At 54.3% G+C, this 27,617-nt stretch overlaps 1 protein-coding gene across 4 annotated transcripts; it reads left to right on the top strand.

Moving 5' to 3' along the window:
* ZBTB17 (zinc finger and BTB domain containing 17) lies at window positions 1-24,323 on the top strand. 4 transcript variants are annotated; one of them, XM_019541435.1, is made up of 16 exons: window positions 1-105; window positions 5,316-5,470; window positions 12,177-12,383; window positions 13,835-14,011; window positions 14,746-14,916; window positions 15,099-15,212; window positions 16,821-17,065; window positions 17,156-17,298; window positions 18,499-18,799; window positions 19,759-19,846; window positions 20,921-21,037; window positions 21,576-21,696; window positions 22,436-22,566; window positions 22,679-22,894; window positions 23,082-23,171; window positions 23,888-24,323. In XM_019541435.1, the coding sequence occupies exons 2-16, from the start codon at window positions 5,449-5,451 to the stop codon at window positions 24,169-24,171; spliced, it is 2,427 nt and encodes an 808-aa protein (XP_019396980.1). In that variant the 5' UTR covers window positions 1-105; window positions 5,316-5,448; the 3' UTR covers window positions 24,172-24,323. The 4 variants fall into 4 exon arrangements, with proteins under 4 accessions (XP_019396980.1, XP_019396979.1, XP_019396981.1 ...); XM_019541434.1 differs by having other exon boundaries at window positions 5,262-5,470; XM_019541436.1 differs by lacking the exon at window positions 5,316-5,470.
* The last annotated feature ends 3,294 nt before the right edge of the window (window positions 24,324-27,617 follow it).

The raw sequence follows: 27,617 nt of genomic DNA, 5'->3' as shown, positions 1-27,617 counted from the left end.
GACGCCGCTTCCGCCCGTGCCCAAGATGGCGGCGCCCTTTGTCTGGTCCGTGTCCCTCTGAGCCCTGCGGGCTGCGATGTGACCCCCGCGGGGCCGGGATGGCAGGTAGCCGGGGGCAGGGGTCGCCTCGTTGTGGGGGGTGATTCCCCGTGTGGGGGAGGGTGGTAAATGTCCGGGGGGGTGATTGCCCATGGGGGGTGATTGCCCATGGGGGGGATTTGCGGGGGGGGGCGGTAACCACCCGTGGAAGGGGTCTAGGAGGGGTAGCTGCCCGTGGAGGGGGTGATTCCCCGTGGGGGGGGGGTAACTACCCCGGGGAGGAGGGGCTGCAGCTAATGCTGGCCTTGGCCCCGGGCTCGAACCCGCTCTGCCCAGCCCTGCCCCTCCCCCCTCTGATGCCCCTCGGGGGTGGGGCACCGTCTGACCCCAGCCCCGGTGCACCCGCGTGCTCCCTTCGCCGCCCCTCTCCGCCTCTGGGCATGGGGCCTTCCCCGGGCCCCCTCCAGCCCCCGAACCGGCCTTTTGGGCTCCCACGATGGCACGGAGCCCCCTTCCCGTGGCCCCCCCGGGGCTGTGGGGCATCTGCTGGGCTGTGACCGGTGGACAATCACGGTGACGCGCTGGTGGATCTGCGCCCGACCCCTCTGCCCTCGCTCCTCCGCGGCCCGGTTTCGTTCCCAGCCCTGCTGAGGTTTGCTGCCGGCCCTGAGAGCCTCGGTGGCCGGCGGGAATCAGCGCATCCCTTCTGCCGAGTTTCTGGCTTGTCTCGACGCACCAGGAACGTGTCGGGACATCCTGTAAAGTGGCATTTCTCACCCTGTGGCTCATGGCGAGAATACCTGGCGGGTCGTGAGCAAACTTCCAAAATGATTCTCCTTTAAAGGAGAAAAACGTGGGTTTTCCCACGTGCTCCAGCCTGCAAAGGGCTGCTTGGGACCCCCCCCCGTGCCCCTCACGAGGAGGGGCGCTGGGTTGGGACTGCCCATCGATGTTTACAAACGGGTCCTGGTACAGAACCCGAACCCTGGTACAAAAAAAGGTTGAGAACCACTGATCTAAAAGCAACTCCCTAAACAAAGCAGAGGTATCCCAGGTTATATATATGTGTATATATCTATTTATATATGTATATTTTTTTGTATCATGTGTCATTTTAAGTACGTTTGTGTTAGTGCAGCACCTGGGTGCTGGAGGGGCGTTTTGTAGAAATAAATAGATCGTACTGTTGCGTTGGTGATGCATCTGAGCCTATCTGCGTGTGTTTTATGAGTAAAGCTCGGTGTTACAGAAGTTTGTGTCGGCTTAGTTTGATGGATGGTGCCGCGCAGTTGACAGCAGAGTGGAATCTGTAAAGTGTGTTTCTTTGCAAATCTCCGTGGGCCCGAATTGTGACTTTCCCTAATGTTGCTGGGGGTCTTTCCAGTGTCTGACACGTCAGCTCCTCAGCTGTGTCTGTAGGAGGAATCGAAGGCTAATTGCAGCCGGTTCGCTGAACGTAGCGTTCTGGAAGCTCCCACGGTAAGGAGCATTTCTTACTGTGACACAGAAATAGGAGCTCCTCAGTACCTCTGAAGTTGGGATGCGTCTGAGCTGCTTACGGGTCTTGTCAGAGAGGTGATGCTTGTGAGAGCAGGGTGAGAATAAAGCAGTTTCCAGGGCTTTTCTAGTGCTGCCTTTGCTAGCCAGGAGCGGCACTTTGGTGTCCCATGGTCAGGCAAGCCCTTTGATTCCTACGACGTTTTATGGCCGGGAATTATCAGTGTGTAACCACTTGTAGGTTGTATGCTGGGCACTTTCACTGCCAACGTGTCGCATGTTAATCACGTGGGAGTGGATCCTCGTGGCAGGGCTTGAAAACTGTCAGATATCTACTACCCCGAGTATGAAACCTTAGGAGCTAGAGCCTGATATGAGAAACGGGAGTGAGACATCTCAGCATGTGAGAAAACCTTGGGGGTGTCTGAGCCCTCGTCTTCCTGATTCCCCAGGCTGCAAAAGCCCACTCAAGCCAGAGCTTTTGCCCAGACCCTGCTTTAGGGTGCAAACACACAGCAGAAGTGTCTTCTCAGTGGCTGGGATTTGTGCAGGGAGAAGACGGTGCACCTTTGCAGGTCTTTGTTCGTTAGATCCTTTCCCACCAATAGTTTCATTGCCTGTCACGGTTCATCACTTAACGTGACATGTTACATGCGTTGAGGTAGAACATGAAAAACATGGCTTCATTTTCACTGCTGACCAAAGAATACTGTTTTCTTGTCACATCTCTGCAACATGCCCCTCAAAATAGTAGCTGCTTGGGGCTGGGGATCACTGTAGACCGCTCAGGAAAAACATCTGCTGTGTCAGTGCACGGTGATGAGCCAAAAGAGCCAAGCCTGTCGGGATGCATAAGGGGTACGGTAGAGAGTACGGGCAGCTCTCGAACTTGCAACACGATCGGTTCCCTAAAACAGTGTCTTAAGTCAAAACATTGCAACTCAGAACTGATTTTCGCCTAGGAAACAATGCTATAAATGGGGGATTGGTTCCTGAACCAAGGCCCGATACCCCGTTTTTACCAAAAATAACCCAGAATTTTGTACTCAAAGAATTATAGATGAGTAATATAGTTACATTAATGTATTTATATTGTAAATAGCAATCATATTGATTTGGAAGGACTTCTTTGAGGTGACTTTGCTGGACTTTTTGAAGGGTTCTTGGCTAGATTTTTCTTGGAGTCCTGGCTGCAGGGTTTTCTGGAGTCTTGTCGGCTTTCTTAAAGTAAGCGTCCAAGGAAGTTTGGACAGACGTTCTCCAGGGAGATGGGTGACAGCGACTTGTTCGCTGGCGTGGCGTCACGTCGGATCAAGTGTTGTAAAGTTGAAACAGGGTGTCCATTTATACATGTTGTAAGTGCGAAACGTAACTCAAATTGTTGTAAGTCAGGGACTGCCTGTACTAAAACGATGATGATGCAGTGATGCAAATTAATGGCATGTTCTAACCTTGAAAGCTGAGTTCAGTACACGTTGCCTTCAATTTTTGCCAGTTTTTTTGATAGGCATGTAGGGACCAGTGGCAAAATTAGTTGGAAGCAGGGAAAGATTTCTGTCTGCAGAGACTGCCAAGATTAGGATCTGTCTGGAAAGATTAGGATCCTTCTGGGGCATGGAGTTGGTGCACTAAAAGGGAAGATGACCATAAACAGAAAGTAAATCGTCTGTAGCTTTGTATCCTTTCAGGACCCGAGCCAGCGGGAGTTCAGTGACATTGAAAAACAACACATTTAAAAGTGATATAAGGAAACTTTTTACATGCTGTGTGTCAGCTTGTGGAACTCATTGTCACTGGACTACATCAAAGCCAAAATCTTAACACATTTTAAACAGGTTAAACATGTGCATGGATAACATTATCCTCTTTGGTTATGTGTGAGCTGATAAAATAAGAGAGGGTGGATATAAAACCTTGTGCTTCAAGATAGCGAAGCCAGTCTTACGTTACTGAGGATTAGAAAGAAATGTCTGTTAGCAAGCTGTTCTGTAGTTGTCCATTATGGAGACTGTGCTTTCCTCTGAAGTATGCCGTACTAGCCAGACTGCGAGATCAGATTGGCATGACCATCCTAATCTAATTCCTAATTTCGATTACTAAATTTAAAAAAATGAAGGTTATGGTCCCTTGAAAATTGTTAACATTTAACTATGAAGCATAAATTCAGGGCTGAACCACTCCAAAAAGTGTGTCATTTGTCTGCCACGTAACCTCGCTAACAAGGATCGCCATTCGGATGTGCATGTGATCCTGCAGTCCCACTGCTGCTGTGCCATCACTACAGAAGATGTCTCATGCTAAGCTTTCCATCACTGTGATTGATACGGCAATAAAAAAATCCTGACAGCAATGTCAGGAAGAGATTGAGAGGGAGAACAACACAGGTATGTTGTAGAGAGGGTACAGCTCAAAGCACTGTCACTCTAGTAGCTTGGCTTCATTCTTAAGTGTGAGTTACCTCGCTCTTTATTTTAGCCTGGATACCACTTTGATGGGCACAGCTAAGAACCAGAGTAGAAGAGACAGTGAGATCTGTACATCCAGATCAGCTCACTTGTCCTTGGTAGGTAATGGGTTGATTTGGGAATAATGGTTTTATATTTTGCTGTTACAATAATCATAGAAAAGTAGAGCTGGAAGGGACCTCCAAAGGTCGCACCTAGTCTAACCCCTGCCTGTACAAACTGCCCTGTACAAACACATTGTCTAACCTATTAGCAGACTCGACTTCATGTCTGTCTGAAGCCAGGCACGGTGTCACCTTGGAGACTAACTGGTTCAGCGAGGCATGAGCTTTCATAGATGAGCCTGTTTCGTCAGATGCTAAGAATGGACTTCTGAAGGGCAGCGTTTTATTGAGTTTATTGCAGATGGCCAAGCCTTCTGATTCTGACCTCAGTGGGAGAGGAGATGTCCAGAGCGACTTGGAAGTGCGTAGTTCTGTGGCCTCTCTCTCATCTATGGCCCTTATTACCATGCTGTTTGAGCGCTTTCCAATGCTTAATGTACTATCCTCACGACGCTGCTCAGAAGCTGAGTAATGCTTTCACCTCCCTCGTACAGACGGGAAAACAGAACTGGAGAAGCTAAGTGACTTGCACAAGGTCACCCAGTGAGTCTGTGGCAAAACATGCTGTTGAGCCCAAGCCATTCACCACCGGGCCATTAGCATGTTTTTACTGTTTATTCCTGTTTATTCTTTAAAGCTGCATCATAGAAATAGAGCATCCAGTTCACTGAGACCAAACAGCATGTTATTAGACTGGAAGTGATCTGCTTAAGTAAGCCACTGCTCTGAGCTTGAGTAGCCTGGTAAAAATATTGCTGTTCACCAGTGCGGCATCAACTGTATCTGGCTGCTGTTCCAACAGCCTCACATTCGTTATAGTATCTGAATGACAAAATAAAGTAAAAAATTGTAAAAGATCAGTTGACCAAACCAAAGCAGTTGTATTACTCTAGTCTTGTCACTAGCTATTCTGGACATCCGCCTTTCAAGTCAGGTGTGACGAACCCCACCAGGAGAAAGGCACGGGCATTAGTCACCTTCTTGTACCTAACAGTAATGATGTATCCAGCCTTTCCCAGAGCTGTTACTTTTCCCCTTTTTGTGTAATTTTAAACTAAACCCATCTTTTAGCCTTGTCAATAATCCACAATGGCACTGCATATCTGCAAGTCATCACCTTTGAATATAAAGCCATGCTAAAATTGGTTTTTTCTAGTAACTCTGGACCCTCTGATAAGCCTGGCTGATGAATAGAGCAATTGTTCCGTAGGAAGTAAACCCTGATGAGAAGGTCTCCTTGACATTCAAGAGGGCAGCATGGTCCAAAGCAGAAGATCCAGGACTGCGAACTGAGAGACTGGGGTACTGCTCTTATCTCTGCCACTGACTCTGGGATTTGGGGGATGTTTGTTCATGGAAAAAAAGGTAAAAATATTTACAAACTTGCAAGTACATTGATGTAATTCTTGAAGTGTGGACCAGTAACCTGATTTCAGTTTAGTAATAGTCAGTTCCCACTGGACTGTGAGTAATTTTAGCAAGCAGGTTTCTGTTTTGTTGTCTGATCATGGCTTCTAAGAAGATCTCTCCCCCTTTGACAGAGATGGAGACTAAGAGGTGCCTTTTGCTTGGCCAAACACGAAATTCTAATTTAAGTGCGGCATGCATGTCACCCTAACCTGGAACTAATAAAATCCTACATACGCAGACTGCATAATAGTGCTGTCTAAGCCACCTGATGCTTGGAAAAACAAACACTGTGGAAAATCTTTACAACTTTTTTTTTCTTGATGAGCAGAACTGCTTCTTGTATTACTTTATTTTATAACGCTGAGATACCTTCATAACCCAGAGTCCAGTTGCACAGGGCTTATGGTTCACATGCAAAATAGCTTCTAACATTTATTTACCATGAGCTTCCACCATCTAAAACTACCGTGATTTTGAAGTCCCATCTCTGAGCACGAGAGCTGGAAGCTGTTGCTTATTTCTGTGCGTGGAAAGGGATTCTCTCTTTTTTTCCAGTGGTAAAATCTCCCATTTCAAATCTTCAAATAGGCTCAGAACGTGTTGGGCATTCAGCCTATTGCTGGTCTTGCACTCAGCATTGCTTGTGCTGGCCATGGGTCAGCATAATTTTGAAAGGGAGCAGGGTGTCAGTAAAGGAAACTCGCCCACATTTCAGAGAGAAGATGGAAACATCTTGGTGGAAAGCTAATTTTAAAGAGATGTGGTGTCCACTGGAGGGACTGAAATACTCCAAGTGCTTCCAAGGAAGGGGTGGTGGTGGTCATAGCGCAGGGAGGCCAGGAGGAGCCATAAGCATGGCTTGTTACAGGTATTTACAGGTATTTTATCCAGCTTATTACAGGGCTGCCTTCATGCTTCATGTCATCTTGGAAACTTTTGGAGGATCAGCTAAATTGGGCAAAGCCAATGCATTGCTGGTGTTTAGGAGCAGAGAGAGAAGATCCAGGACATGAAGAAATCAAATTGCAGCTGAAGAAGTGCAGATGAGGTGCAGACAAGGGCTGTCATTTAAGTGCATTGCACTCTGCCAAATCCAGGTCTGAGACGGTCGGATTCAGGGGTCTTGAGAGCTGAAAGGAAACGAATGCTGTAATGGAGCTTTGTGGGATTCATTGCTTCAGAATAAAATAGCACGTGCTTTAACTTCAGCTCTGTGACTTCACAGTTTCTGGTGGAAATTTCCATCCTTTGTAATGAGAATGCCAGATTGATGGGAGTGGAGGAATATTTACCTCTATAGTCACGGCAGGTTGAAGTGCAGAAAGCTAGCTCATGACAAAAAGGAGATAGCGTCCAGCAAAGAGAGAGTTTTCTCTGAAGAAGTAACAAAAGGAGCTGTGACTGAAATGAACCCACACGTTGCCTGTTGTGCAAGTGTAAGTATGTGGCTGTATTACCTGGGGGAATATAACAGCCTGGAAGGATATCGGAGAACATGGGTTTTTTTATGAGTCCAAGCAGCGTGTGCTAGAAAGGTCTTGGTGCAATATGTCAGGGGTGGGAGCTCAGATCAGACTTGCTCTTGGGATATGTGGCAAGCTAGAAAAGGGAAGGCAGCAGCCCTTTCTTCATACAGGATCACCAGGTCCTCGGGCTTTTTGGAGACTTTGTTCTGTTAAGGCTGTAACCTCAACACCGCCCTGGCAAAGGCAGAGTGGCAGGGGGATCCCTCCTGATCTCTCCTGCAGTGCAGGCAGCCCCATGAAGCTGAATAGGCTGCGTTGAACCACTGAATTAGTCACAGCGACTCCCATTTCAGATTTAAGCTAACTTTGTACCCTTTGTCACAGGGCCGGGGAATGCTGGATACAAGCAGCCTGAGCGAAAGAGGTGGAAGTTATTTCTAAACCATTCATTGCCAAGTGTCATTACAGGAATATGTGCCATCGGAGGAGGGATGGTGTAGTGGTTAAACCCCAGAGCCAGATCTTCCAGCGTGGATCCTGCCCAGGGTCACAAGTCACTTGAGATCCCGGCGCGTCGCCACGTGTAAAGCTGAGACCTCTTCAGGGCCATTTACCACGGGCAGAAAGTTTTTGAGAGGCAGAGATAAACGGTTCTCGTGTTTAGCAGCAGTGTGCTGGTGATATTATTACCAGGAGCAAAACCTCTTGTGTCAGCTCTGTTCAGAAGGGCTTAACCAAGTGTTTGAAGGGAAAAGCATCTCCGAATACAGAAGGCGGCTTGAAAGAGTGCATGGGTGGAAAGCCAAAAGCCTTCCCTTTTTGCTGCTCAAGTTTATCGGTCTGGATTAGTGCCTTCAGCCCATGCTACTTGATCCTCTGATGGCTGCACACAAGCCACAGAAACTCTCTTGATTTCTCCTGGCAGGAGAAAACCGAGGTTCGCATCAGTGTGTCACAGCTTAATGCTAAGGGAAGGGCTCTTCCACTGGCCGAGCCTCGTGGATCACAGCCTGCCGGAGGAACTTGTTGTCTTCTCTCTAATTATAACCCATCTGACTTCCCCTGCTCATTATCGCTCTTGAGCTTCATTGATACTGTAACCTTAATAAATCCTTGAAAGTCCTGCAGCAAATTGCTACTATGGGGTGTGTGAATTTTTGAAAAGGTTACATCGCAGCGCGCTGGAAAGGAAGGCTCCAAGGAGATCACAAGAATCACATCAGCTCGGCGGTGAGGCACAGCAGATGCATGTTAAATACAGCAGTGTTTAACCGAAGCTCTTTAAAGCCAGCCAGGTGCTGTCACAGCATACACATACCCTGATCTCTCTGGGTCCAATTATTGCTTGATAACCTAGCGCTCGGCGGAGCCCCAATCCGCTCCATTGCAGGTTCCCAAAATGTAATCATCTTCCCCTTCAGTACTGCAGCCCGGCCCCTGAACACCAGTGTAGGGAGGAACCGGTCCCTCACTAATGAGGCCATCTCCTTTTCTTTCTCTATATGTTTCCAGGTGCTGCTGGCTCTGGCCTTGGTGCATTTTTTGAGCCCTAGATGGCCAGTCTCATAGCTTATTCGGGCAGGCTCTGTCAGCTGTACTCAGTGCCTGCCGCCTCTAGCCTGCCTGAGCGGCAGGTTGCATGCTAGGATCACGGGCACGGAAAAGCCAAAGGACACAAGGGGCATTTGTGCAGCAGAAAGACGCGTCTCTCCGCGCCTGAGTGCCGTGAGTAAATTAAATGGAGCCTGCCCGGACAGCTCGGAGAGATTTTTGCATTAAAGCTTAGGCTTGCATTTTGGGTTAGAAGCTGAGCCCAGAGCTGCTGAACTCACCAAAAGGGAAAGCTTCCACCTCTTGCTTTCCTGTCTGCCCCGGGCACCCCGCCAACCTGGTGCCATGGAAACCAGTGAATATGTGATCATGTGCGAGCGAGCAGATCGCCTCCTACCTACATTCGGGGCTGCTCGTCCTACGTCTGAGTCATTTCAGGATGAGAGGCTATTGCTGTGGGCTGTCCCCGTGTGTAGCACGCTGCCCGGGTCATGTATTACCTGTCTGCATCCACCAACATGTCTGTAGCTGCCCACCGCATCTCTTCAAGCCCGCAGAGAGTCCAACAGCTCCCTGTGTATCAGCCTCTCTAGCTGTCGGAGGGTAGGTGCCAGGCACACCGCTCAGCCAGGGACTCGAGAGCAGCCTGGGATGCTGAGAGCCTGGGAAGTGACCGTCTTGCTCGGGAAAAGCGCTGCGCAGACGACAGCTTTCTGTGCTGCTTGGTGCGTGCGTCGCTGCCAGATCCCCCGGCCGCTCTGATGTCTTTCTGTGACTCCAAGACCCGTTGGGGAGCAAGAGAGAAAGGAAGTTGCAGGGAATCGGGAAGCGATCTGCGCTCCTCGGGGTTCTGGTTCCTTGTGGTGTTGCTTCATGGCTGCTTTATATAGCAGTCTCACTCTGCCGCCGCCCCAGTCTCAAAAGCGTGTCCTGGCTAAAAGCCGCCGACCACTTCTCAGCCTCGCTGTCCCTGTTTCTTTTGTCTCTTTTTGGAATAAGCGGGTTTTACGAGTCCAAGGGTATGTCTTTATCACAGCTGACAGTGCTGAGGGGTGTTGCAGTGAAAGTCTACCCGCTCCTGCCAGTTCCCAGCAAATGCATGCCCAAAAAATGCCAGGTCGCTGCCTTTTGAGTGGCACTGGTTGTGTGCCAGGGTGAGGTACCAGGACTTGGCACAGCGGAGCAGGAGGGGGTTTTCACAGAGATGCTCTGGGGCACTGCTCAGGGTGGTGTAGACAGCCCCCGTCTTGCACTCGAAAAATGAACTGACTTCTCTTAGCATCTTTGTCCTACCCCGTGTTGCCCGCGGCTTTGTCAGCTGAGATCTCTGGCTGAGGACAGCGGCCACTTGCAGTATCGTTAGGGCTAAGCGGGTGCGACTCTTCTTAACTCATCTCGGGGCGTCTCTTCCTGAGTCTTCCCACGCGCTTCGCACACCGCAGAGCAGTTTTCTGAACTGGGCCTAAAATGATCTGATTTGGGGGCTGGGCCCAGAGAGGAAGATTTTTTTGCAAAACAATTCAATTTGTTCGAGCTGTTTTTTTGAATTTGGAAATGAGACACTTTCCCCATGCGGTCTGCTCGCATGTTCTTCATTCGGGTCCCTCTGGGTAGGAGCTAAGAAGGACAGCGTTGGTTCTTCTAGGGACGTTGTTCCGACCTGATCCTCTTTATTAAAGCCACCAACGCACCCTACAGACCGATCCCCACGTACCTTAACTGCGTGTTGAATGTTACCGGTGTCTTTCCTTCTGAATTTTTATCATTCCACAAGATTTGTCTAATTTGCTTCTGTGAGTTTTGGTTGGAAAACCTTGAATTTCCTACCTCTCTTCGCGGCTTTTATGAACAAAGGCTTGAGTATGAATGCAAAGTCTTTGATTTATTCACTGTTAAGCATGCATATGTGCCTGATGCTTTTCCTCGCTCATTTGAACCCATGAACTGAGCCTGTGTAGGAATGCAGTTTGCTGCTGTGGGAGTGATTCGCAAACAGGATTATGACTTCAGGGGGTGAACAGACGATGTGAGCAGTGGAGCTCAGGAGAGCAAGTGTCTCTCCCTCCCCTACAAATATCCTTCCTTTCGGAAAAAGCATAGAGTGACTCCTAGGGTGTTTTTTTTCACAGCTTTCCTGAAAGGGTCAGCATATGCTTCTTCTGTTTGCTAAGGGGTAGGAGTAACAGGAAAGGGATAGGACATTGCACGCAGAAGCATATCCTACAGTGTAATTCTCCAACTCCAGAAGCACAGGCCAGGTCCTTTGGAGGCTTTCTTTTTGTCCAGCCTGTGTAAGTTTTAAGGCCAGTCCATCCATCACGGTCAGCCCCATGCACTCAAGTGGCTTTTATGTTGGCTCTGCCATGCGGCTGCAAGATGGAAGCTGAAACCTGGTGATGCACATCGATTACAGCACTCAGCTGTACTTAGCCAAGGCAGAGTTTTCCCCTTTGCATTTGCCTCTGCTAAAAACACCTCTCGCTGCAAGAATTGCTTCTGCAAGTTATTTAAAGACAAGCCACGTACTCCAACACCAACCTCCCTGCCCCCACCCTTGGGCTGCTTGGGATATTGCTAGGTGTTCATCTGCTCTGTAGCATAATGATCAGCTCGGGTGACTGCTCCTTAAAGCTTATCTGCTGCGTGAGGCAGCTTGGTTGGGCTAGCTGAAACCCTCTTGAGTTTGGGACTGCATGCAAGGAGACGGAGGATTCCCTGTGCCACCTGCTCAGTAGCTGTGGGCCTTGATGCTGTTTCTCCTGCTCCGTTCTGGACCCAAAGAAAGGGTTTTAGCACCAGAGGCCATGAGATTTCGGGGGCTAGATTCACAGAACTGCGGAGAGCTTCCCACTGCAACCAGAGTCAATTGGAGCTGTGCTGCAAGACCTCTATAAAGTACTGTAAAAACATGGAACATTTTGGGGGGGGGGTGGAAATCAGTCCCTGGACTTTACAAATTGAACCATTAGAGCGCACTTGAGAGTTTTGTCCAGTCATTGGAAAACGATCTCTGTGCGCCCCAGAACCGCAGGCATACAGCAACAGAGCGGCACTGCCTTTTTTCAACGAAAATGTCATAGGAGTGCCCAGGATTTCATATTCAGTATACGGGGGTGGACTACAGAAAGCCGAGCACCACACGTTGAATCAGGAGCAAATATAATTGCCACCCTTGTGCTCAGGCCCACAGGGTCCTGTGATTAATGACTGCAAGCATGGGGCCTGAAATAATTTCTCATGGGCAACCTTAAATCAGGCCCTTCCTAACTCCTGAGTGCATGATTTGGAAAAGGCAGGGTTCTTCTAACGCAGTTTTTAGATGCAGCCATAGAGACTTGGAGGGAGGAGACGAAGTGCGTGCAGTTATGTAGGCTACCTGGCTGCACAGCATGATGGGTGTGAATTATTTACAAGGATTTTTTTCCTTAAGGTATAGATCAGTATTACAGTCCCTTGGATCTTCTGAGCGTTTCCTAACAACCACCTCCTCCCCTTGCGGTGGTTGGGCATTGGCAGTGCCCTCATACCCCTGCTTTACTTGTGCCACGTTAGGGTGTTTGTGAATGCACTTTGCTATCTGCTCCCCCCTCTTTGCAGAGTCCTAGGTCTGGCCGTGCCCACATGGCTTTGCTTTCTCTCCTCAGCTATGGATTTCCCCCATCACAGCAAGCAGGTCCTGGAGCAACTAAATCAGCAGAGGCAGCTGGGCCTGCTGTGCGACTGCACCTTCGTGGTGGACGGCATTGACTTCAAGGCTCACAAGGCGGTGCTGGCAGCCTGCAGCGAGTACTTCAGGATGCTCTTTGTGGATCAGAAGGACGTGGTGCACCTGGACATCAGCAACGCAGCAGGTAGGTGGGGAAAAGCCAGGGCTGCAGCTGAGCAACAGGCTGCATTCTCAACCAGTGTAAATCTACATAGCCCCATGGATGTCAGTGGAGCTGGGCCATTTTATAGCAGCTTAGAGTCTGGTTTAAAATGTTCCTTAGAGCCTAGAGAACAGTGAGGCCAAAATGGAGATTGTGACAGCTCTCCTGAACCTATGGACAGGCTGGCTTGAGCCTGAAGACCTTCCAGTATTGGAGAGCACCAGCTCCAATGATGGCATGAGCATCCTGCAGCAGGACAATCAAGCCTTGTTACATTCTTCTACAAATAGATAGAGATGGTCTTATACTCTGAAGTATGGGGCTTTTCTCTCTCCCACAGCTGTTTGTGTCCACAGCCCTGACCCCAGATAGCCCAGTTATCCATATAAACATCTCCTCCCTCTGGGAACATGGAGTGGGTGATGAGAATGCCGCTCATTGCATCTGAAAGTTAACAGCATTAGCAGAACAGGGCATTAATCACTGCACTCTTCTTCTGGTGTTTACCTGGAAGTGGTGGAAAGAATTTACTAGTATGGGCAGCAGCTCCTGCCCCAAAGAGCATCCAGACAAGACACAAAAGTTGGGAGGAAGGAGGAGCCCTCATGCCTGTCTTACAGATGGGAACTGATGGCACAGGGAGATGAAATAATGGCTTAGGGTTGCACATGGGGTCTGTACTGGTGTTACATACTGAACCCCTTCTCCCCACACCCAGTCTAGTGGTTTTTGTCAGGTTCAAATCAAGGCATTGGTTTTAACCAGAAGACCCTAAGTGGCCTGACTGCCTTCTCCCTCACCCCCCATCGCAATTCCTAAGGGCAGCCAAGCACCACTCCTGCAAGCACCTTGGTGATGGTGCATGGGAAGTCATTCTCAGCAGCTGCTCCTCAACTCTGGAAATCCTTCTCTCGTGAGGCCACCAGAGCCTGGGCCTGGACACCATTCAGAAGGACTGTAGGACCCTTCTGTTTGGGCAGGCGCTGAACAACCAAAGCAAGGCCAAGATGTTGTGTCGTGGGCCTCTCCTTGGCTTGAGGATTTTATTTTTTGCTAGTTGCCCTTTTAAGTTGCTCCGTTTCTCTGGCTGTAAGCAGCTGTGACCTTTGCTGGCATACATCACATGAATAAAGAAAGAAGTAATACATGATTATTCATTCGTCCTGGCTAAATCCCACAGCACGCTCATGTCAGCCTGCAAAAATTATGCATCTCCTCATTGCTAGATTAGTAGGAAGAAGAAGTAGTTCAAACGGCGGGTTGTTTGTTGCTCTCACCTAGAAATGAAGTGTGGGAGAAGTCTTTGAGTGATTTCTGTGTACGTGGGGTTAAAGGATGCAGCCACTAAGATGCTGGCCTCTTAACCTGCTCTGTCAGTGGCCACTCATCTTGGCCCTGGGGGCGGTTTTGCCCCCGGCTCTCTCTTTCCTCAGGCCTCGGCCAGGTCCTGGAGTTCATGTACACGGCGAAGCTGAGCCTCAGTCCTGAGAACGTAGAGGATGTGCTCGCAGTTGCAGGCTTCCTCCAGATGCAGGAAATCGTCAATGCTTGCAACGCCTTGAAGTCTCTCACCGTGCCAGCAGAAAGCCAAGAGCCTCCTGCCGTGACAGGTGTGAAGACTCCACGCACCTCCCCGCTTCCCGCTGGGTCTCTCCTGACTTCAGCTTGTTGCCTTCAGCAGGAGGAGGAGAGACTAAATACTCATCCGTCTTCATCCTGATGTTTTCCTTGCTGTTCTAATACAAAGTCCCGTAGATGACCAGTGCTCAGGCAGTCAGTAAAGACCCCTCCCTCCCTCCCTCCCTCCCAAAGGAAGGGTAAGAGAAAGGAAGAGGGCACTGAACTCTGCCCTGTTACAGTGAGTAGGTTGTTCCCAGGCTGTGCACGTGGACACTAGCACCACAGGTCTGTAGCACGTGGAACGTCAGCTGTGGCTGAAGGGGGCTGCCCTGCCAGCCTGCCCAGGTCAGTGGTGTGAGGATTTGGTGCAGGCCAAGCCCTGCTGAGGCCAGGTCAGTCTGAGAGAGGTCCAGGTACCCTGGCTTGGTCTGGGCTAGATGTACTCCCTCTAGCTATCCCTGCCCAGGTGGAGCTTGGGTTTATACGTCTGTCCAATCCTTGTGTATGGCACCAGCGGGTCACTTTACTACTGAATAACTCTTGTGCCCTTTCTTTTCTCACTGTGATTATTTGCTTATAGGACTTGAAGGCAGTTTGTGCTGCAGGTTACTATAGGCTGTGCTACCCAGTTGCTCTGTGTCCTGGGTGGACTGTGTTAGAGAACAAGCCGCCATGTAACTATACGTATAAAGAGTGGTTTGCCTGGCTGTGCTTCTTTTGGTAGGGGATGAAAAAACAGCTGGGGAAGGGAAAGCAGCAGCAGAGCTGCTGGGCAACCTTGACCGTGCCACGCAAGTTGCATCTGACAGACAAGGGAAAGTGAAAACAGCAGAGGCTGCAACGGAGGCGAAGGAGGAGACTGAGAACAGCAGCAGCAAAGCGACCAGCAGAACAGGTCAGCACTGGGAAGCTTCGCAGCTCCAGGTGTCCACTTGCATTCCCTCCTGCTGTGTATTCACCTGCGCACTCCCTTTCCCTCAAAACCATCCTGAGAAACTCAAGTCTGATGGCCGTGTTCACACAGCCTGCCCCAAACATGAGGGTGAATGATTCAGACTTTCTCTTCGTTGTTTCCAGGTGTAGAGGATCCCATGAGAGATGAAATCCCCAGTCACCTGCCACTGGAGGACACGAAGCCGAGCAACATCAGCCCAGCTGCCAGGGGCTGCTCTTCCCAAGGATCGGAGCAAGGTGCAGATCTGCATCGGGCACAGGGTGGTGGGTCATGGTTTTGGAGCTTCACCTCTTAGGCCCTGTTTCTTGCCCACTACCTTCCTCAGCCCAGGGAGATGGATCAGGCTGGAAGTTTCCTGGTCGCCTTCACAGGGAATAGGCTGGAGCGCTGTGCCACAGGAGGTGAAATCCAGCAGGGAGAGGGATTCCTCTATGCAGCCAGCCAGGCTGGTGCCCCGCACAGCGGATCCCTGCAGCCTGGGCCATCTTGGGCTGAGCCGCAGCTTGGGTTTGCAGTTGGGAGGGCTTCATTTTCATAGTGCAGGACCTTGCATTTGCAAGCCCAGGACCTGGATGGTAGCGGAGGGGCACCATGTTTGAAAGGGGGGAATATCCTCAGTGTGTGTGTACTCAGGGAACCTAGGTCCCCAGGGTACTAATGAGGAGGAAACATGGTCCTTCACCTTACTGCTGCTGGACAGCTTTCGTGAAACCCCAGGCATCGTTAGACGTTGCAGAGCTGCGTTCCAGTCGGAGCTGGAGGTGCTCAGAGAAGCTGTGTTGATTCTAGATAAGTTATCAGTCTGTTCAAGCTCTTGCAGGTCTCTCTTGTTCTTTGCAGCACATTAGGTCTGGATTTAAGTGGCTCTGTTCCCTTAGTCCCTTTTCCTTCCCTTTCCCTCCTGGGCATAAACACACACCAGAAGGGCACAGAGGGCTCACGTGAGTTCCTGCTTGTTTTTACTTTGGTAGAAGCTGGCTGAGTCAGAAGCCCCAAATTCCTGTACGCTGGTTTTAGAGCAACACCAGTGCTCCCATCTTCCTCAAGTGCAGTGATTTCGGCACAAGGGGGCAGTTAGGAGTCATGCATGGCCATATAAGTTGCATTTTTGCAAGTCTCACAAGTGTTGCCCAAAGAATAATGGCACTTGTGTCTGTAGAAGGACATCCCACGGGCAGCAGCATCTCAGGCTTCCACATGTTATCCTGTCCAGTGTCCCAACCCTGACCTAACAGTATCATGTTTGCTTGGTCCATCGGTGCGTGGGAGCTCTGCTCCAGGCTGCCACAAGTGCATTAGCTGGTGGTGACCTAAAAGCTCTCGTAGACTGAGAGCAAGACTTCACCTGTCCTCAGACTCTACTGCATAGGGCCATCACACAGCTGTCAGCCTGCAGAGCCTTTCAGTCCCTTCCAAATGTAGATGTGCAGAAGTGACCTCCTATCCCATCATCGATCCCTTAGGGTAAACTACACGTGGAATAACATCATGTGGTGTCAGCTGAAAAATTTCCACCAGAACCTTTGGCAGGAAATAGGTGTCGACTAAACAGAGGTTGTCAAAGTTTGTGCGTTTTCATCCAGCGCAACAGCCAAAGCCCCAAATGTTTTGATTCCAGAAGAACGCCGCAGCACCGTGGATGCACTGTAGTTCAGGGCCCTTGTGTTCCCCTTCTTTTCCACGAGGAGGGGGGTCCTTTCATTCCCTTGACCTTTTGCTCCTCACTCTTGTCTCCTCAGCGTATAAGCTTGTTTTATGCACAGTTTGAAATGCTGCAGTAGGATTTTTGTCTCCCACCTCGCCTTCTAGATTTCAGCAGCCCTCTGTGTCTTAAATCTCTGCAGAAATGGAAGTGGAGCTAGAGGGGAAGGAGGAAGAGGACGAGACGACAGGAGAGGAAGAGGAGGAAGCCAGAATCCCAGAGGATGAGCTATCGAGGTTAGCAAATGGAGACAACCCGGAGGATAACGAATCCGGGGGCACAGACTCTGGACTGGAGAATTCGGGGGAAGCCAGGCTGCTGCGATCAGGCACCTACAGCGACAGAACAGAGTCGAAAGCATACGGTTCGGTCACACACAAGTGTGAGGTAAGGCAACTTGGGGAGCAGCTCCCCGCTCCATCCCTTGGTCGCGCGGGGCACCGTACACACTGCTCTGTTCTGCGCGTCTGTTCGCAGGACTGCGGCAAGGAGTTCACACACACTGGCAACTTCAAACGGCACATCCGCATCCACACGGGGGAAAAGCCCTTCTCCTGCAGGGAGTGTAACAAAGCGTTCTCGGACCCGGCCGCCTGCAAAGCCCACGAGAAGACACACAGGTACGGGAGGCCCTCTTGTGAACCGGGTGCTGGGGAGGGATACAGGGAGCCTAGCAGGCAGAATGAAGGGCACTTCACCCCAGGTGTAATATTCACAGTGATGCACCATGCACATCTCTTATTCTCTTGTCATGCCCTTCCTTGTCTCCATGCTGCCTTCCCCCATCCTCCTGCACGAGTCCCCTGATGCAGCAGAAGCCCATAAAGCAGCCAGAGCAAGAAGCTGACCAGGGAAAACAAATGGGGTTTCTCTCAGTATGAAGTTCAGCTGCTGTCCACCACAGCACTGCGCCCTCTCCTCTGGGCTGGCAGTCCTGTGGCCGTGGCCCTGTGCTCTCGCAGTTGCGTGGCTGGCACAGCCCGTCTGCAGATGATCCAAAACTACAGCTTTCACCGTTTAGAGTAAACGGTAGATTTGCACCAGGAGCTGACAGGGAATAGGCAGTGTCATCTTCCTGAGTCTGCAGGCAGCTTGGAAGAATAAATGAGAGGTGTGAATGGCCCCTTTGGTCCCAGTGGGACTTTGATTTTGCAGTGTAATGATACAGCCTGAAATGTCAGCCCTGCTGAGTGATTCTTTTCCTGCTTATTACTGAAGCAGAAGCATGCAGCCGGTAGGCTTTTTCCTGTGATCCCAGACTCTCTCATACCAAAAGATCCTAACCATTCCCTGCCCAGCTGCAAACCTCTCTATCTTCCCCACACCCTGGCAGTGCCCATGGTCTCATTTGCTCTGTCGATCCTGGAATCTGCCACATAGGAAACTTTAGTGCTTGGTTAGCTCTGATATCCAGGTACCAAGTACAGGGGCTGCCCTACAGGGCACTGTCACCTTTAAAGCCTTCCTGTCCTCAGTAGACGTGAAGCTATGGCAGAGGATCCAGGTGCCATTTCGTGGGCCGTAGCCCTGGTTCACTGCAAGGGACGTGGGGCCCTGACTGGAGAACTCTGCCCCGTTCTCCTTCTCACGGTTCTGCCGTGTCCTTTGCTCAACGTCTCGCTGTTCAGCCCGGCTCCCCTCTGCACCACGTACCTGTGATGGCTCCCAAGGGGAAGGCAGCGTTGCAGCTCTGCATGCTCAGACTGTGGGCAATCCCAAGACCTCCTCGGGGAGAAGGGTGGGCTAGCTCTCCTCCAGCCCTGAGCATGTCAGCCTGGCTGCCCCCAGGGTCCCTCACCCTCGCCCCATCCCTCTTGTAGCCCTCTGAAGCCCTACGGCTGTGAAGAGTGTGGGAAAAGTTACCGCCTCATCAGCCTGCTGAACCTGCACAAGAAGCGGCACACGGGGGAGGCCAAGTACCGGTGCGATGACTGTGGGAAGCTCTTCACTACTTCGGGCAACCTCAAACGGCACCAGCTGGTGCACAGCGGCGAGAAGCCCTACCAGTGCGACTACTGCGGGCGCTCCTTCTCCGACCCCACCTCCAAGATGCGCCACCTGGAGACCCACGACACCGACAAGGAGCACAAGTGCCCACACTGTGACAAAAAGTTTAATCAGGTGTGTGTGTGGGGTGGGGTCTGTGCTCAGCCCTCGGGGCTCCTCGGGCACTCTGCTGTGACCTGGAGGGCTGCACCCAGCCCCCAGGGAGGATAGACGCCCCTCTCCAGTCCTTGCTGTCCCAAAATGTGCTTGGCTGCTTGCGGCAGAAGCAGGCTTGAGCTCTGGCCATTGACTCTGCCTGGACTGCACTCCCTTTCAGGGTTGCTTCCTGGCCCGTGGAGAGAGGGCTTCAGGAGGCTACATGTCAGACCGCCCGGTGCCATGGGTGCTGGCTGGCATGACCTAGGCTGTGCTGGGCTCTAAGCCGCGTGTGTCTGTCCTCCCCCCGCCCCGGCTGGCAGGGGCTGGAGGGAAGTTTATCACCAGGGTCTCACAGTCCTTTTCAGGAGAAACAGAACAGCACAGCTAGACAAGATCACACTGTTACCCTCCAAATAGGCCTTGACTGAAGGCTTCCTCAGGCTCCTCCCGCTCTCCCATCCCCTTGGTATCTGAACACTTAAATGCTTAATGCTGTTAGAGGCTTCTCTATCCCCGTTGTAGAGATGGGAAAGCTGAGGGCCAGGGAGGGGAAGCTCATTTGCCTACGGTGTCCAACCAAGATGGTGACGGAGCCAAGGATAATTTGAGGGTTTCCTGACTGGCCTCTGAGCTCTTTGATCCTGCTGCCTCAGCAGTGCGGAAGCAGGTGATGAGCAGGGGGACAGAATTCAACCCGCCCCATCCCCGTACCCCCGTCAGCCGCTGCTCCAGCATTTGGGAAGCTTTGGTCCTGCCACTGTAACCCCTGCTGGCGAGTGCATGCGAGCAGATGCCCCATCTCTGCTGCCCTGACACATTTGTTACTGGCGCTGTGCCCCCCATGTGCATGGGGCACAGTGGGCAGGGTCCGACACAGCGTGCCTCCACTCCAGAGGCCCAGCCAGGCTGAAGGGACCTGTCTTGTCTGCCGGCAGGTGGGAAACTTGAAGGCGCACTTGAAGATTCACATTGCCGATGGCCCCTTGAAGTGCCGCGAATGCGGCAAGCAGTTCACCACGTCAGGTATCCCCGGGCGGGAGGCGGTAGGGATGGATGCAGCTGTGGGGGAGAGCAGCTCCAGCGTCTCCTGGGTTTTGCAGACAGCATCACCCCGAGCAGAGGCAACAGATCAGCAGGCCCAACCTTGGATGAGGCCTCAGTGTGTAGGTCAAGACCAGACCAGAACTGCTTTGGTGCATGCCAAGTGCTCAGTGTGGACACGGCATCCCTGGGCCCCAGGGCTCGTGAGCGTTCCCTGTTGGGACAGGCAGTGCCATGTGCGGTGAACAGTTCTGCAGGAGGAGTTGTGGGGGCACTGCTGCAAGTCATACTGGTGTTATTGGCAGGTACCCCCTTGCCCTCAGGTGGCAGAGGCGTAGCTGGTGCCCTCTTCCATATCGCAGGCCCGGCTCTTCAAGAGCCACGAGCCCAGCCCCGACAAGCCACAAGATGCATTGTCCTGAGACTCTTCTGAGTTTTTAAGCCAAATCTGAGGGTTTTCATATACGCCCTCTGGCATCCGAGCTCTCCAGCTGCGAGGTTTTCCGCGGGATCCTGGAGGCTTCAGGCCTTTGCTTTAAGCAGCAGAGGAGATTCCCATTGCATGACCTGACTCTGAGAGCTGAGCTCGAAGGAGGATACCAAATATGGCCAGGCTCAAGCTAGCAGCATGGGAGCTGGCAGCCCAGCCCGTTCGATCAGAGCACTGCAGGGACATTAAATGCAAAACACTCTGGCTGTCTTGGCATGTCCAAAGCCAAGTGCCGAGGGCTTGCAGCCTGTGGCACGTTGCAGTCCAAGCAGAGCGGCTTTCCCCTGCATCGCTGTTGGCTGGCGTGCAGCCGTCTCTCCTGGCTCTGCTTCCTGCTGGACGGCACGCGGCTCCCGTTGCACTAGCGAGCGCTGCTCGTGCTCTACCAGGGTAGGGCCCCAGCGCAGTCCACAGTGCTGGGCCAAGACGCACACAGATGCAGAGACAGACACACATGACCCCAGTTGTCTTTCCTGCCTAGTGCAGGGGGGCTGGACCTGATGATCTTGCAAGCTCCCTTCCAGCCCCTTCCAATCTATGAATCCCTCTTGTCTGGCTTCTCCAAGGGAACCTGAAGAGGCACCTGCGCATCCACAGTGGTGAGAAGCCCTACGTGTGCGTGCATTGCCAGAGGCAGTTTGCCGACCCTGGGGCCCTGCAGCGACACGTCCGCATTCACACAGGTAGGCTGGGCTGGCCGTGCCTGACATGGGGCACGAGCTGATGCACACCCTTCATGGAGATGGACTCGCTGTATCCCACCGTGTTCCCCCGGGGTGTCCTCCTGCTGCCCATCACCAGAGCCTGTGGTCACCCTCCATGTAGGAGCAGGAGCAGGAGGTTCTGCCTTTGGGGCACAGCAGTACCTTGGTGAGCAGCCCAGTAACACCCATTTGCACATCTTGGCTTCACTGTCAGGCCAGTGGTACAAGCGTGTTACAGCATGTTGATGGTAGATCAAGGAGCAGTGCTGTTGAGTCCTCCCCATCGAGCGCCTGAGCGGCCACGTGGTCCTGTCTATAACACTTCTGCCTATCCCAGTGTCTACTCCCCCACTGCCCCACTCACTCATGCCCGTCCCTTTTACCACCACTCCTGTCTGACAGACGGGACCACGAGTTGGTCTCTGAGGCATCTGTGCTGGTTGCCCCCCTTCTTCCATCCCGGAGGGTGATGCTTGCGGCTGCCCTGCCCTGACTGTCCTGCCCCTTTCACCCCCAGGCGAGAAGCCCTGCCAGTGCCTGATCTGCGGGAAGGCCTTCACTCAAGCGAGCTCGCTCATCGCTCACGTGCGTCAGCACACGGGGGAGAAGCCGTACGTGTGTGAGCGCTGCGGCAAGAGGTGAGGACCCCTCGGAGAGGCCTCCGGCCTCGGCCCAGCTGATAGGAACGTGGCTCGGCTCTGGCCCCACACCACCCTCCACCCCCCGTTCCCACTTCAGTCCTGTCTTGCAGCTCCACGTGGGCACCAGGTCCTGGCACCAAAGGGTTTGAAGGGATGGTTGAGTTAAGGAGGAGGTGGGGGCTAGACGACACCAGCCTGGCCCAGGACATCCGTAGGAGCTTGTCACTGAAAAGCCTCCTGCCTCGTGGGGTGACAAAACGTCTCTGCCCATCCCAGGCTGAAGGGGTTCACTGCTGCCTGTCTCAGGAAGTGTGCAAACAAAGGGGCTCTGACCCTTGCTGGCTGGCAGCTGGTCTTCTCCCCAGCCCTCGTGGCGTGGCTCCAGGTCTCAAATCAGTGAGGTGTGCAGGCTGTCAGCCCTCAGGCCCAGCTAGCGGCTGTGTGGGGGCCGTTAGCTCCACCATCCCCTCGTAGATCGTCCTAGGCTCAGCCCAGGACCCTGCTCAGAAACGTGGGCAGAGGGAGGTGGAGAGTTTCCTTCTGTTCCTGGGGCTCTGTAGCAAGCCCAGGGCTGCAGGACAAGATGTTTGTCCGTGAACAGGCCGGAGGGCTCAAGCCCCGAGCTCTCCCCGGCCGTGGGGAGGGCCCAGGGGATGCCGCATTCTGCCCTCCGGGCCCAGCGACAGCCCAGCTCCTGCCGCCCCCTGTGAGGCCCCCCCCGGCTCGTCTCCCCCAGGTTCGTGCAGTCCAGCCAGCTGGCCAACCACATCCGGCACCACGACAACATCCGGCCGCACAAGTGCACCGTGTGCAACAAGGCCTTTGTCAACGTGGGGGACCTCTCCAAGCACATCATCATCCACACCGGTGCGTCCTGCCGGCCCTCCACCAGCTCCGCGGCCCTCGCCCGGGGCTGCCCCGCGCCCCCAGGGGCACGTCGTCTCCAAGCTAACTCTGACGGGGGCTTTGTTCCAAGCAGGGGAGAAGCCGTTCCTCTGTGACAAGTGCGGCCGAGGCTTCAACCGCGTGGACAACCTGCGCTCCCACGTCAAAACCGTGCACCAGGGCAAGGCCGGCATGAAGCTGCTGGAGACGGAGGAGGGCGACGAGGTCAACATTGTCACGGTGGCCTCGGATGATATGGTCACTTTAGCCACAGAGGCACTGGCCGCCACAGCGGTCACGCAGCTGACGGGTGAGTCGGGGAGGTGTCTCATCGGGGCGCTGTGGTGTTGGGGTGGCTGTGCTTAGCTCGTCCTGGGGTGTTGGGGGATGGGGCCTGCCGTGGCATGGCCCGGGCTGTGTTGGGCTGGGGTGAAGCACTGGGGACTGGAGCTGGGAGAGCGAGCTCAGTCTCGTTTGCTTTCCCCCCCAAACCGCAGTGGTCCCTGTGGCAGCCGCTGTGACGGCAGATGAGACTGAAGCACTTAAAGCAGAGATAACGAAGGCAGTGAAGCAGGTGCAGGAGGCAGGTGAGGCTTCGTGTGGAGGCCAAGGGGCGTGGGCTCCGTGGGGACCTTCACACAACCGGGAGACCCTGTGCTAAGGGAACAAACACCTCGAGCTCCTTCCACCTCCTGCCCAGCTGCTGGGACGTGGGAGCCAGTGCCTCTGAAGGGGTTTCGCCCCATCAGGTTTGGGGCTCGCTGTGCAGCGAGGGCCTTCGGGAAGCGGTTGAGCACGCAGGGTAGATGCAGGACGTCTCCAGCTGCGCTGTCCATCAGCCAGATCCTAGTGAGGCTGCAGGCCCCGCGTGCTTGTGACACAGGTGAAATCAGGTGCTTGCACTGCCCGCAGGGCTGTCCCTGCCTGGGACTTTGCCAAGGGGCCTTGTGGCTGGGGTGAGCTCGCTGGGTGCTGGGGCTCTCCAGGCATCCAGTCTGCCCCACAGGGCTGTTCCCGGGAGCAGTGGTTCTCAGCCTCGTTAGGCTTGCGGCCCCCTCGGAAAACGTCGCCTCTTGGCTTTCACTTGTGTTACCGACTGGGAAGATGTTAGAGCCGGGACAGAGCGCTCAGAAAGCCCCTGTGCATTTTGTGGGAGGCCTCTGGGTTTACCTGGTGGCACCGCAGAGCTTGCAGCCGCCCAGCACGATGCCTCTGCCATCTGGGCCCCCCCCACCCACCCCGAGCACCAGTGTGGGCACAGATGGGGCCACGGCTGAGCCACTCTGCCCCTATGTCGTTGCAGACCCCAACACCCAGATCCTCTACGCCTGCGACTCGTGCGGGGAGAAGTTCCTGGACGCCAACAGCCTGGCACAGCACGTGCGCATGCACACGGCGCAGGCCCTGGTCATGTTCCAGGCCGACACGGACTTCTACCAGCAGTACGGCGCTGCCGCCACCTGGCAAGCCGAGCAGGTGATCCAGTCCGGGGAGCTGCTCTTCCGCGCCCGGGACGGGGCCGAGGTGCAGGCGCCCTTGGCCGAGGCGCCACCACCCGCCACCGAGGGCCAGGACCCGCCCGAGTGACTGGGTGCCGCACGGGGGAGCCCCTGGCTCGCTTTGGCTTTGCCAGCCGGTTATTTAAATGAAACGATGTACAAATGTATTTCTGTAAGGAGCCCCCCCTGCCCCACCAGGCTCAGACCTAGATTAAATAAATCCCCTTATTTTCTAAACCCTATTGAACCCCCGAACCTTGCCCCACCATCCTGCTTCCCATCCATCAGGTATCTCCTACCTACTGGGCAATCTGTGAAGCCCTCGACGCTCCGATTCAGCTGCTTAGTGGCCCAGCCAAGTGGGTGATTGCCAGGGCAGTGCCTGTTAAAGCAAGAGCAGCGAGGTTTGGCAGTTGCATCTCGGTGGTAGAAGAGCTCCCGCCGGCCTGTCGCAGTGAGGGCCTGTGGGCAGCTTCTGCCAGCGCCTGCCGTGTCCCTGTCTGCAGCCCCCCAAGCTCTTTCGGCATCGTGCCTCCATCCCCGCTGAGGAAGGGCCCTGACCAGTCGGGGGGAACAGACCTCCAGTAGTGTGTGGAACGGGCTGCAGGCACAGAGCTCATGGCCCGTGGACCACAGACGTGGCTGTTGGCTGACCTGTCAGCATCCTTCGGATGTACTGCAGCTCCCGGTGGCTGTCAGTCCTCGTTGCAGGGGTCTTGCACTCTGCTGGGACCAGGGGCCCCATTATGGCAGCAGCTGCCGGTCCCTGGCGTCCGCTCACTTGTCGGCAGGGTCAGACCCACGGCCCACTGAGCCAGGTCCTGTCTCAGGGGCTGCTATAGCAGGACAGCACAGACCTGGGTAGCTACAGAGGGAGCCATCCCCTTCCTGGCTCCGCTGCTACTGAGTTAGAAGCACCAGGAGAAACATGGGCTGGAAACCGGGTTCCCATGGGCTGGTGGGCCGGAGAGACAGCTGTGCAGCTTGGCAAAGGGATATGACTAGGGACGGCAGCGTGGCTGTGGCAGAGCTGGAGAGAAAACCAGCTGGTCCTGGCTGCACTGGGAGGCTGAGTGCTGGGGGCCTGGCTCCAGCCCCACACCAAAAGGGGCTGGATCAGGACCATTCCCCCCACCCCTAACACCCCTCCCAAGACCCCTTAATGAAGCTGGATTAGGGGGTGCCCCCCACAGAATCTGGCTGGATTATGGGTTAATCCCTGCCAGCAGTGGGGCTGGTTATGGGGATGACCTCCCCCCAACACACAGTTTAATGTGGGTGGATTAACTCCCATCCCCCTTCCAAAAAACCCTTAACATTACAGGGTACCTCACAAAAAGTGTCTGGATTCTAGGTCCCCTCCCCCAGATGTGGCTATTTTGGGGGAGGGGGCATTCCCCCCACATGGCTGGATTTATGGGGTGCTTACCCCTGCAACACTGGCCCTGGGCCCCCCCCAACCCTCATTAATGCAGGTAGATATGGGGTTCCCCCATGTGGCTGGTTGAGAGTCACCCCCAAGCTTGCTGGAGTGGGGGCGACCCATCCCCCCGCTTAAGGTGGCTGCATTATGGCGTGCCCACCTCGTGTCTGCATTATAGCATCACCGTTCCCCCACAGTGGCTGCTTTAAGGGAGGGTAACCCCTGCACCGGCATGGCTGAATTATAGGGGTGTTGATCGGGGGAGAGGTGTGGCTCTCCTTTTAATGTGGCTGGATAAGCCCCCTCCCCCCCCTTTAATATGGCTGGATTTTGGGGATCCCCCCATGTGGCTAGACTGTGGGACAGAGGTGTCCACGTGTAGTTGGATCAGCCTCACGCCCCCTGCTCCCCGGTGTTCAGGGGCTGGGAAGGGGCTGGAAGGCAGCACATGCTGGGGATGGGGCAGGAGTGAGCTGTGCCTGCAGAGAGTGTGAGTGTGTGTGTGTGAGAGTATGTGTATGTGTGTATATGTGCGCATGCTTGAGCACATGCATGCATGGGTATGAGTGTGCATATATGTGTGTGCATGAGCACAAGTACATGGGTGCATGTGTGCGTCTGCGTGCGCATGCTTGAAAGTGTGTGTGTGTGTGTGTGTGTGCGTGCGTGTGTGTGTGTGAGCGCGCGTGCACGAGTGGCCTGGAACTGTTTGCTTTGCACAGTGCTTCTCCACCCAGGGCCGCAGCATCCATGCCACATCCATGTGGATCCGGGATGCACAAGACAAAGTCAGGCTTTAACCTGCCAGCTCTGGGGTGCTCCCCGGAGCTGCCCCAGTCAAGCGAGAGCTCGGCATGGCTTTTCCAAGGGGGCTGCCCACCGTGCCAGCCTCCCCCGGGGCTCCCTGTAGTCTCAACAGGTCCAAGACGGCTGAGCTAGACATGCGCAAAGACGCATGCAAGGGCACCCGCGGGTCTCGGCAGATTCTTCCTAGTTCTCCGCGGAAAGAAGGTAAATCTTTTACAACGGTAAAACCCCACATGGGCAAAGCTGCCCAGGGACAGGGTCGGGGCTGGCGGAGGTGATGCTGCATGTGGGCCTGCATCCAGCCCGCAGCCATGGGTGGTCATGACCCAGCACAGGGCAGGGGACCTGCCACGAGGGCAGAGGAGCTGCTGTGCAGCCTTGGACAGGAAGCGCCGGACCCCGGAACCTCAGCAGGCCCCCCACAGCCAGAGCAGGGCTCTGCCTCCCAGCGCAGGGTGAAGCAGAGTCGCCCCGCAGCCTGCCCCTTGCGCAGCTCCTGTGCCTTTGCATGGCAGAAATTCCTGGGTGCAGCGTTGGGCCCCTCCAGGAGGACAGCAGGCCCTGGGGTGCAGATCCAGGTTTGGCTGCCCAGCTCACAGTCCTTTGCCTTTTGGGGCCCCAGAGGCAGCTCCACAGCTCAGCCTCGGTCTGAGCCAGGCCCTAGGGAGGGTGTTTGGGTAGGTGGTCTTCCTTGGGTCCCCACGTATCTGAGCTGTGCAGGACACAGCTGTTCAGCTCCCTGAGCGCAGCCTGAGGCTGCTGCTCCCCCCCAAGCCCAGGTCTCCCCCAGAGCCGGGGTTGGGGCCCGGTGCTGGGAAGCACAGGCTCGGGGTCCCGATTCCCTTGTGGCTGGAGGCCTCCGCGCCCCCTTCTCTGCACCCCGGGCTGGGGTCGTGCGGGAGCTGGGGCCCCGCAGCGGGCCCTGCCGAGCAGCCGGACATGACCGGTGCCCGCAGCCCACGGGGGACAAGCCACGCGGCATCGCTCCTTCCAGGAAGCTCCGTGGCCGCAAACAAACGTCCCGGCCTCCAGCCCGACGGCTCTGGACTGGCGCACGGGCGGCTGGAACAAGTCCTCTCGGGCACGGCAAATACGATGGCCCTCGGCCCGCAGCGGCTGGGCAAAGCAAGAGGAAAAGCCGGGCCCGGGGCATGCCGCCCCTGCGCAGGGTCAAACCCCCAGGCCCTGCCTGGCAGCGCGGGGCCTTGGCCACCAGGCCGTGAGGCCGCGGCCGTGCAGGACTGCCCTTGCCGTGGGGCCAGCGCGTGCACGCAGAGAGCGAGCCAAGGGGCCCAGAAGTGAGG

The sequence above is a fragment of the Crocodylus porosus genome, unplaced genomic scaffold (assembly GCF_001723895.1).
Source record: "Crocodylus porosus isolate Cpor-Errol unplaced genomic scaffold, CroPor_comp1, whole genome shotgun sequence".
NCBI classification, from domain to species: Eukaryota; Metazoa; Chordata; order Crocodylia; family Crocodylidae; genus Crocodylus; species Crocodylus porosus.
Note: the sequence above shows the minus strand (reverse complement) of the source record. Positions and strands in the feature narration are given on the sequence as shown.

What these genes read in the sequence shown, in the direction of transcription:
- ZBTB17 (XM_019541435.1), top strand. Translation starts at nt 5,449, where the DNA reads ATGTTTGTTCATGGAAAAAAAG. An exon ending in GCCCACGAGAAGACACACAG is followed by an intron (nt 17,299 to 18,498) that starts GTACGGGAGGCC and finishes TCCCTCTTGTAG; the next exon opens with CCCTCTGAAGCCCTACGGCT. An exon ending in ACACGTCCGCATTCACACAG is followed by an intron (nt 21,038 to 21,575) that starts GTAGGCTGGGCT and finishes TTTCACCCCCAG; the next exon opens with GCGAGAAGCCCTGCCAGTGC.